The sequence below is a fragment of the Apteryx rowi genome, unplaced genomic scaffold (assembly GCF_003343035.1).
Source record: "Apteryx rowi isolate R43461 unplaced genomic scaffold, aptRow1 scaffold_99, whole genome shotgun sequence".
Classification (NCBI taxonomy): Eukaryota; Metazoa; Chordata; class Aves; order Apterygiformes; family Apterygidae; genus Apteryx; species Apteryx rowi.
The window spans coordinates 1,809,474-1,819,521 of NW_020451304.1; the positions used below are offsets into that span (position 1 = coordinate 1,809,474).

Genomic DNA, 10,048 nt, shown 5'->3' on the forward strand with positions numbered 1-10,048 from the left:
CTGGACCTTCTCAGCTCCGGCCAAAAGCCACTGCTGCTGCTGGTGGGCAACGCTGTTCTCCCCTGGAAGTCGCCTGTCGGAATAATTAATAAATGCACAATCGTCACTAATCATTAGCCAGCTGACACAGGGGGAAACGCGAACACGGGGCTCGGAGAGCGCCCGGGACGGAGGCAGCGCGGCTCCGAGCGTGAGAAACCCCGCGAGAGGGAGCGCGGCACCGGCGGCTCCGACTGGCGGACGTCGCCTGCAAGGGGCACGGCCGAGTCCCAGCACCGGCGTCTCCCCTCGCGAGCAGGATTTGCCTTTTAGCCGTTCTCAGGGCTGGGGCGAGGAGGAGGAGGAGGAGGAGGAGGAGGAGGAAGGTTCTGCCAGCTATGGGTGTTGCACGAGGGCTCGGGAAGCTCGCAGGGGCTGCAGCACGTCCCCACCTCAAGCCTTTTCCTGGCTTCTCTCTGGGAGGTGTTTCCCCAGGCATCTTTTGGCACCAGCCTCTTCCCCAAGTCTGTCTTCGCTAGCAACACGCTGAATTTCCTTGTATCCTCCTTCCTCTGGGAAGAGGCTTTCCGCCTGCCGGCGAAGGGCCGCGATTTCCAGCTGCAGGTGGAGGGTTTGTTTCTCGCCGTTCCTTCTCCCCGGAAGCTCCCCGGCATCGCGCCCCCAGCCAAAGGCGGGCGAAGCCCCGAGCCGCCACGCTCAGCTTCTGCCTCGGAGGTCATAATTGCCATTAAATCACAGCTTGCCTAACCAAATTATGCAAAACCGAAATTATCTCCAATGATTTTTATGTCGCTGAAATGTTCCAGAACTGCCGGGGTGACGACTGGGGGATTGGGAGCAGCTGTCACTCCATCGGAAACCGTAACTCCCAACAGCTGGGAGCTGTCAGTTATTTATGATGCTGCTTGCAAAAAAAAAAAAATATATATATATATATGTATATGTATATATGTATATGATGAAGGTGGATGGGGGGTTGCCGGGCTCGGGCTGCAAGGCAGCTCGCAGGGCAAGCGAAGCCAGGCCTGATGCCGGGAGGCTGCCGGCACCGGCTCCGGCTCCGGCACCGCGAGCAGGCACGGGAAGGGCTCTGCGCAGAGTGAGAGCAAGCTGCCGCTCGCTGGGGATTCAGTCTTTACGACAGTCAGGGCAGGCTTGTTTATTTTATCCTCTGTGTTGCAAATATATATATATATATATATATACACACACACACACACATATATATATATATATGGAGCTACTAACCACAGGTCTGACACTGCTTTGTCAAAACGTCCCAGATCTGAAGTTTTTGCTCTTGGCTTGCGCCCAGTTGGTGCCTCTGCTCCGGCCCCTTTTCATCCTTCCGCGGGCGTATGAAATCGTGAATGTCTGAGGCCGCTGCTTCTCCCGGAGCCGCGGTTCCTCTGGCGCCCGGGGCGAACAGCCCGTCCTGAGTTCGCTCCCGAGTTTCAACGGGAATTTTCCCCTTGGGGTCGCAGCCGCGTCTCGGTGCCCCAGTTCGCTCGGGGTTGATTTAGGAGGCGTCGCTTGGTAGACRCAGGGTGCGAAGGGGGCAGGAAAATCTCCCTGCGCGGCTCGCTGACAGCTACGGTGGTGCCACGCCAGGTGCGAACGTGGCCTCGGAAGAGTGTGAGTGATGAGTAAGCTGCTGCCTCTCGGAAAATACCGACTGCGAGCACAAGCCAGATGCTTCATCCCCACTTGTAGCCTGCTCCGGTTAAGTATTATTATTTATATTATGTAGTGGCTATACATAGTGTTTTATGGCAGCAAAAATACATAAATCAGCAACCAGAAGATGAGGGCTTTGCTCTAAAGAGCTTATAAATCTAGCAGCCCGAGCAGGACTGGCGCGGGGCCTGGCAAGCAGGCAGGCGAGCTGCAYGGGGCCGCGAGCCCGGCTCTCCCCAAGCAGACGGCGTTTTCGGAGAGACGTGGAAGAGCAGCAACCCGCTCGGTCCCGGCGACGACATGCGGCTGCAGCGTTGCACGGGCCGTGACCCACGCAGCTCCTCTGGGTGGAGAGGAGAAGATGTCAGTCCAAGGAGAGGCACGCAGTGCGGTCCCAGCCGTCCCAACCCGCCCCGTGATCCTGGGTGGAAAAAACAGCTTTTTCTCTGCCTTCCTGTGCTGGCACCGGTGCGGGGAGGAACATGGTCTGGAAGAGGCAGAATGGGCAGATTTGCTGTGTCTGGACAAGGATGCTGTCTCCGGGTGTCTGCATTCTCCCGGCCGTTTCAGCTCTTGCACAAATTGAGGCTTAACGCTAAATGCATTACATCGTATAACAATTAATCCCGTGCTACATATAGAAAGTCCTTACTCATCAATAATGCATTCAGGAGGAGTGATTTTCACTCTCAATAATAGGGCTAATACAATGGAAACAAGCAGGTAATGAAGAACATTTATAATGATGTTAATCTAATAATGAGGATAATGCTGTTAAAAGTAAGACTGCAAACTGGACACATCCAAAGATAAATTATTTCAAGCTTTCATTAACTAATGCCTAATTAATGCCCAATTAGAGAGATGCTGCATGGGAAATGGTTTGGACAGTCCAACGAATTCATCCCAATCACCGAGACCTCGGTCGCAAGCAAGGGGATGCGGAAGGACACCGTGAGCAGGGCCGGGCTGACGCGGTGCCGTAGCCGTGCGGCAGCGGGAGAAAGCCAGGAGATAAACAGCTCCTTGCTGGTTTTATCGGTGTCAGCAGTGCTTTGGTTTTATTCACTTTGCTGGCGGGTTCCTGTAGTATTTTCCCGTCCGGCTTTTGAAGCTCTCCCTCCCCGGTGAGCCCTGACACGCGTGCCGGTGACCCTCCATCTGCCTCGCAACCTCTACAAGAGGAAGTCAAAAGGTTTGCATCAGGAATAACGCGGCCGACGAGCCGGGCAGGAGCCGCGTCTCGCGGGAGCAAACCYGGCTGGGCACGTCGCCCCGGGCCGGCACCTCTCGGGGCACCGGGGCAGCTCCCACCAGTGCTTTTCCGGCTGGTGGAGCTGGGCGGAGGAGGCTCAAGCGYCGTCTCTTCCCGGCGGAGCTCAGCTGCGGCCAGTGCGACGCTGGGGTTAACGCGGGAGTTTCAGAGGCGCCGCGAGCGGGACCTGGTTGTTTCTAGAGGGGGTCTCGTATCCGGATCTAAAAATCCCGCCTGTCCCAGCTTCTCACCGCGTTAGGCAACCAGCAGATTTTATGGGCTTGGAGGGAAAGCATCCTTGATAAGACCGCGTGCCCTGAGCGCATCTACGGGTTTCCTCTTCTCAACCCGTTTCCTCTTTTCAAGTCCTGCCCACATAGATTTTTTTTTTCCTAAGCACTCAACCTTGCTCTTTTTCCAAATTCTCCTTATCCCTGAGCTGCAGGACGTGGGTGGACAGACAGTCCTGGCTTTTCTTCCTGCCCTCTTACTCCTGGAGAGATGCGAGCCAGTACCGCACCCAAAACAACCATCGCAACCGCCATCGGCTACGGCAAGAGCTGCTTCTTTTCCATAGGAACTTTGGGCACGAGCTCATGAATATCCGTTAATTAACGGACTAACAGGACTCGGTTCCCTCTGAACTGCACTGCTGGAGCGGTGCCCACACTCACGGAGATGTTAAACACCGCCGCTCCGTTTCGGGAGTGTTTTATACCCTGGTTTCGTGCCAGGGAGACCCTGGCCACCTTCATCCATCCCCGCACGTCGCAAAGAGCAGCCTGTCGTCGCCGCGCCATACGTGAAATTCGGTAATCCCGTTAGCTCGGCAGCTCTCGTGTCGGGGAACAACGCATAAAACCATCGTCTGGAAGCAAGATGTAATCTGCCGACCTGCTGCTCATAGCCGGGAGATGGTTTATTGATTCAGGCCCTCGTGATTTGGTATTTGCAATAACAGGCTCTGCATGTGGCAGATCATCTCCGTGCTTGTGCCTGGCAGGATTTTACTAATAAACATAAGACCTGCACAAGTCTTCGCGCTTTGGCGGCAGCCAGGTAAAACGAGGAGCACGCAGCYGTCCCGCTCGGCAAAGCAAATCAGCGGGCGAAAAGCAGAATCCGTGCTTGCAAACATAGCTTTGTCCCCCTCACGTGGGAACCGCTCCCGACTGCAGCCAGTGTTTCATCTCGGAAGGGCAGAGCCTGGAAAACATTCCCATCCTCCTCGCACAGGAGGCTGGAGCAAACGCTTTGGCGGCTTTATCACTAGCCGTACTATTTTTTAATGCTAGTACAGTCAGAGATGACTGCCCCTTACTGGTAATCTATGAGGAGCCTGAGAAAGGCRGTTTCTCCTAACAACTTTGCATCCAAATGGAGACGGGCAGGTCACCTGCTATTAACTATACGGTAATAGATCTCCATACAATGCGCAAGGCAGCGCTAACCAGAGAGTTATATTTTAAACAGAATGAATAAGAAACCAGCGGATTTTTTGCCTCCCACTTGTATTCAGCTCTAGGCGCTTAGAAGGGGGATTATGAAAGCCCCAGGGGTCCCGCGTCAGAGCATCTCGTGATAACGGCCCAGGATAATTAGAGGTGAACTCCCCTTCCACTCCTGTTTTTCGCATTCCCGCAAGTAAACCGCAATGCAAGGGCTCCCAGGTAGGATGGTCCCGGCGGCTGTACGCTGCTCGGATTTTACTCCCTTCTGCTCTCGGCTCCGGAGGCAGAATTTGTAAGACGCGCAAATTTTTTTGTGCAAGAGGGAAAGCAAATCTAAATGGGAATGGGAATGGGAAACAACAGCCCAGTGCAAGGTGTCGGCAAAGCCGCTCGGTGCGGCCGGCGCAGCCTGCAAGCGAGCCCGGTGCGAAGGGCGGGAGCAAGAGGCGGCCGGTGCCGGAGCTGCGCGTGGTGTGTCCAGGGTTGCTGCCGCCCTTGGTTCCCATCCTCCGCAGTTTACAAATATGCACCCGAGCGCTTCCTAACCGAGTTTTCGGCTCGGCCTTTTCTGCCAACCGCTGGCGAGGTTTCCTGTAGCCCGCTTGTCTAGCAGGCGTCGAGGGTCGCAGCKGTAGCGAAAGGGGGGCAGAGACAGGAGCCCGCTGCTGCGAGAGCGCCAGGGCGCTGCGCAGCTGCACGGAGCAAGCGCGCTCCGGATGGATCCCTGGGAAGTGCAAAATTGCTCTGTACCTCGACCCGTCCCATAGGCGAGCAAGGGCTATTAAAGAAATACATTGCCGGAGGTGCTGAGGCTTTGCGTCTCCTGGGCATCTCTGGTTTTGCTCCTTGGCACTTTGCGTGGCTGCGTTTCTGCTGACTGCTCTAGCTACCTGCAAATGGAGGTGTTTGCTGTTTGTGCTGCCAGTGCCAATTCCCCGGGAAAAGTTTCCTTTACCCAGCTAGGGCTCGGAGCACGAGCGCGCGACCAGCGGGCGCAGCGCGAGCAGGTCGGAAGTGCTCYGTGGACCACGTCCGAACCTATTGCGTGCGATGGACCCGCTCGTCACGGTCGCGGCCGTTTCTGCGGATGATTCAGGAGCCCCAAAGAGGGCCGAGTTAATCGGGGGCGTTTYTCACTGGGAATAATCCTCGCCGCCGCAGTCGCCAGGCGGGTGGGTTGGAGCRAGCCGCGCGGCGTCCTAACCCGGCCTGACCCCGCTCTCGCCTTTCTCCGAACAGGGGGTTTCGTGGAGCTGCTCCTGGTGCTGCTGGGGCTGAAGGTCCAGGTGGCTGGGGGCTGCCCCAGCGACTGCGTGTGCTACCCGTCCCCGATGACCGTCAGCTGCCAAGCCCACAACTTCGTCACCATTCCCGAGGGGATCCCCGAGGACAGCGAGAGGATCTTCCTCCAGAACAACCAGATCACCTTGCTGCTGCGGGGGCACTTCAGCCCCTCCATGGTCACCCTCTGGATCTACTCCAACAACATCACCTTCATCGACCCCAACACCTTCGAGGGGTTCGTAAACCTGGAAGAGCTGGATTTGGGGGACAACCGCTACTTAAGGGCTTTGGCGGCGGACACCTTCCAAGGGCTGGTGAAACTCCACGCCTTGTACCTGTACAAGTGCGGGCTGAGCTCCCTGCCCAGCGGGATTTTCGGTGGCCTCCACAACCTGCAATACCTTTACCTGCAAGACAACCACATCGAGTTCCTCCAGGACGATATTTTTGTTGACTTGGTTAACCTCAGCCATCTTTTCCTCCAYGGAAACAAGCTCTGGAGCCTCCATCAGAACACGTTCAGGGGACTAATAAACCTGGACCGGCTGCTCATGCACCAGAACCAGCTGCAGTGGGTTCACAGGCGGGCTTTCCACGACCTCCGGCGACTGACCACCCTCTTCCTGTTCAACAACAGYCTCGCGGAGCTGCAGGGGGACTGCCTGGCCCCGCTGGGAGCCCTGGAGTTCCTGCGGCTCAACGGCAACCCCTGGGGCTGCGACTGCAAAGCCCGCTCGCTCTGGGAGTGGCTGCGCAGGTTCAGGGGCTCCAGCTCCAGCGTCCTCTGCGAGGCGCCCGAGCGGATGCGCGGCAAGGACCTCAAGGAGCTAAGAGCAGAAGACTTTAGGAACTGTTCGGGCGCCGAGTCCCTCCACCAGATTAAGACCCACACGTTCTCCACCGCGGACCGAGGAGCCTCCAAGAGCCACCGCCACCCGCACCACCCCTCCAAGGAGAAGGGCAAGGAGAACGGGGCCGAGAACGGCTTGCACAGCAGCCAGCCCGCGGCCGCCCCGGGCTCCCGCAAGCCCGGCAAGAACTGCACCAGCCCCAAGAGCCGCCACCGAGCCGCCAAGCCGGGCTCGCCGGGGCCGCGCAAGAGCGCGCACGAGCTCCAGGACTACGTGCCCGACTATCAGCACAAGTTCAGCTTCGGCACGATGCCGACGGCGCCGCCRAGGCGCAAGGGTAAGTGCACCCGGCGGACGCCCGTGCGGCCGCCCAGCGGCGTCCAGCAGGCAGCCGGCTGCGCGGGGGCCAGGGCATCATCGCTGCTCGCCTTCGTCGTGGCCTTGGCGGCCATCATCCGCTGAGCCCCGCCGCGGCCGCCCCGTCTCCACTGCCGCCCAGCCACGACGGACCAGAGTTTCTTTTCTTCTTCCTTTTTTGCGCGCGCGGAGGATTTGGCCCGGGGAGAGGGCAGAGCGCTGCCGCGGCTCTCGAAGGTCCGGGCGGCTCACGAGGAAGGCGAGCTGCGCTGCGGGAGCCCGCGCCGGTGCCGCCRGCCAGACCCGGTGCCCGTGGGAAAGCCGGGCGGCAGGGACGGCGGCCGGCTCTTCGGCGACGACGGCCGGACGAACGGACTGGGGCCGCGCTCTTGCGAAACCCTGCTAATTTGAGAGCGCTCTGAACGACCCCTCCAGTGACCGAAAGGGACACGATTGCTGTAAAAACGATCACCGATTAAGCCTACGCCGTTTATCCGAGAGCGAGTGCAAGGACACCTATAATTATGTCGTAAGGACATTGGTTCTCCCCCTTTTTAAGCCCTTTTTGGCTCCCAACCCACAGGCCAAAGGCGGCTGGAAATCTCTTTCGAAGACAATCTCAAACCCTGACTATCTCAGGCATCGTCGCGGAACAGGGCTCGCCTGCTGGGCTTGCAGTAGCCGACTACCAAAGGAAAGACTGATTAGAGGTGGAATTTAAAAAAAAAAAACAACCTTAAGAAATGAGGTACCTGCAGAAGGTGCGTTTTTTTGTAACCACATTCACACATTAAAAAAAAAAAAAGCAAACAAAAAAAAAATGCACAAGTCCCCCCTTCCCCTCGATTATCCATATGTATGTCTTATAATGTTTATAAACTATACGGAAACTATATCTCCAGAACTAAGGATTGTACGGTTGAGTTTATAGCGGGACAGCCTACGGTTTTTGCTCAAGGGAACAAGCGGCAGCAGTGCCTACAGGTGCCGAAAGCCTCGGTGCGGGGGCCGCACGCGACGCCGAGAGCCAAACCGCCCCCGGGCGCCCCGGTTCTGCAGCACGCGGGGGGGACAAGGAGGCGGGTTGGAGACGGCCGGTGCCGGGGGCACAGCTGCGGAGCCCCGCGCCGGGGAAAAGGGGGGTCCCGGCGGCGGCAGGAGCAGGTCGCGGCGCGGGAAGAGGCAGAGAGGGGGGAACCGCACGGCGCGAGGGGCCGGCGAGGACGGCGGCGCTCCGGTCTGCAGCGGGGAGGGGGGGGAACGCGGTGCAAACAGCCATACAGAGGGGTCGGGGCCACGCCGAGGGGAGGGAGCGGATCCGCTTGTCGGCCCGGTGCCGATTCCCACGCCGCGGAAGGGGTTGCCCCAATCCCGCGGTCGCTGCCCATTCCCTGCCGGAGCGGAGGCGTGAGACAAAGCAGATGCTGAGGTTAATGGAACGAGGGAAATAAAAACGATCTTGGACAAGAGCAAAGGCTGGTTCTCATTTCATAACGCTATTCCGATGGGAGCAGGGGGTTGCTAGCCCAGAGCTATTCCCCGCAGGGCCGGAGGCTCTGGAAAAGGGACGCTTCCCGGCACGCGGAGCAATTATGCCRACGGCTCCAGGAGCAGCTCCAGGCTGGGAGCAGGCAGCTGGGGTAGCAGAGCATCGTCCGTCCGTCCATCCGTCCGTGCATCTCCCCCACACACAACCCTCCAAGCAAGGCAGGTTAGGAGCCTTGGATGCTCCATTTTTAAATCCCGTTTTTGGGGAAGCGCAGCAGTGACTCTGGGAGGAGAGAGGGGGAGGTTACTTCATCAAGCCTTCCCCCCTCCTATCCAAACTTTTCTGTCTACAGGGCTCGAAACCTCCACTAAAGGGATGTCCAATGCAGCCAGAACAAATAATCCGTGCTCTGAAATAGCTCCCTCTCGTCCTACTCTCTATAACCAACAGCAACGGAATGAGTCTGGCACTGTCCCTTAGAAGTGGGGAATGTTGTTATGTTGGTTATTTCGTTTCCTACCCTGGAAATCAAAGCTCTCAGTGGGAGAATGAAGAAGAGAAGCACTTTATTAATTTTTTTTTAAGCCTCTGTGTAGCTCCTGTAATATAGGAGTGAAATGTCAGTGCAGGAGATGCTAATGTTTTATAAATGACGTGGGTGCAGCCGGCACTACGGATAGTCTTTGAGACGAATTATATTAGAAGAGACTACACCTGACTCAAAACCGTAATTGTGTTTTTAGTATCTTTTCCTTTCACACGTAGGGAAAGTAAAGGCAGCTCCGTGSTTTATTACAAGCCTTGTCAATCAAGCGCTCTAGCTCCCAGCAGTGAAGGCTACTGCTTAAAAACCAGAAGGGAGACACGATATACTGCTGAACAGGAGATGTCGCTTGGCATGGACTATAGGTTTCTGATGTTCCTCCCGCCTTCCCCCGTGTTGCCGTCACCCTCCACGGCCGCGGCTCTTTGAGGATAAACTAAGTTTTTATGGCATGCTCCGACACTCCAGCTCCCCGTCCGCAGGGCTCAGCTCCCCCAGGGCCCCGGGTCGCTCCCGTGGTGCTCGCGCTCCCGTCCCAGCACGGCTTCGTGCGCGGTGGACGCGGCTCCGAGGCTGGCGCAAACCCCCTCGTCAAAACGTGGGGTTCGGGGAGTCGATATGAGGCCCAAACCGCTCTCTTCCAAAGAGTCGCTCCCAGGCGGATGCCTGCGGTTTGCTGGGGACGAAGGCTGAGCCCCTGCATGGAGCGGGTCCCCAGGGGACCCCGGCACCGCTCGGGGACGCGCCACCGGCAGCTACGCCCCAGCCGAGGAGCAGGCTGCATTTTTCCCAGTGCGTTAGCTTAAACCTTCCCTGCTGTGCCGCTCCGTCCGTCCTTCCGTCCTGGGTGCGCCACGACGCCCTTCACGGCGAGGAGGGGAGCGACCGCTGCATCGCCGCTCCCCGGCACCCGGGGCAAGTCCCCGCCACGCACCCGCCTTCCCTCCTTCCTTCGATCGCATCGGCGAGCTTTAATGCTCCAACTTGGGGCTTCTCGTGCAAATCCTTTCCATAAAAAATAGTAAATAAATAGACAAAGGAAGGCAGAGCAGACCCCAGACTGCGCCTCTGGAAATCCACCCACGGCAGCCGAATCCCCTTTCCTGAGCCTGAGCCAATTTTCTCTCCATTGTGCCTCTT

General features: G+C 57.7%; 1 protein-coding gene across 1 annotated transcript; it reads left to right on the top strand.

Moving 5' to 3' along the window:
- The first annotated feature begins 4,586 nt into the window (after positions 1 to 4,586).
- RTN4RL1 (reticulon 4 receptor like 1) lies at positions 4,587 to 6,980 on the top strand. Its single transcript, XM_026055324.1, has 2 exons — positions 4,587 to 4,602; positions 5,545 to 6,980. Exons 1-2 carry the CDS (start codon positions 4,587 to 4,589, stop codon positions 6,978 to 6,980), a joined length of 1,452 nt encoding a protein of 483 aa, XP_025911109.1.
- Positions 6,981 to 10,048: the final 3,068 nt, after the last annotated feature.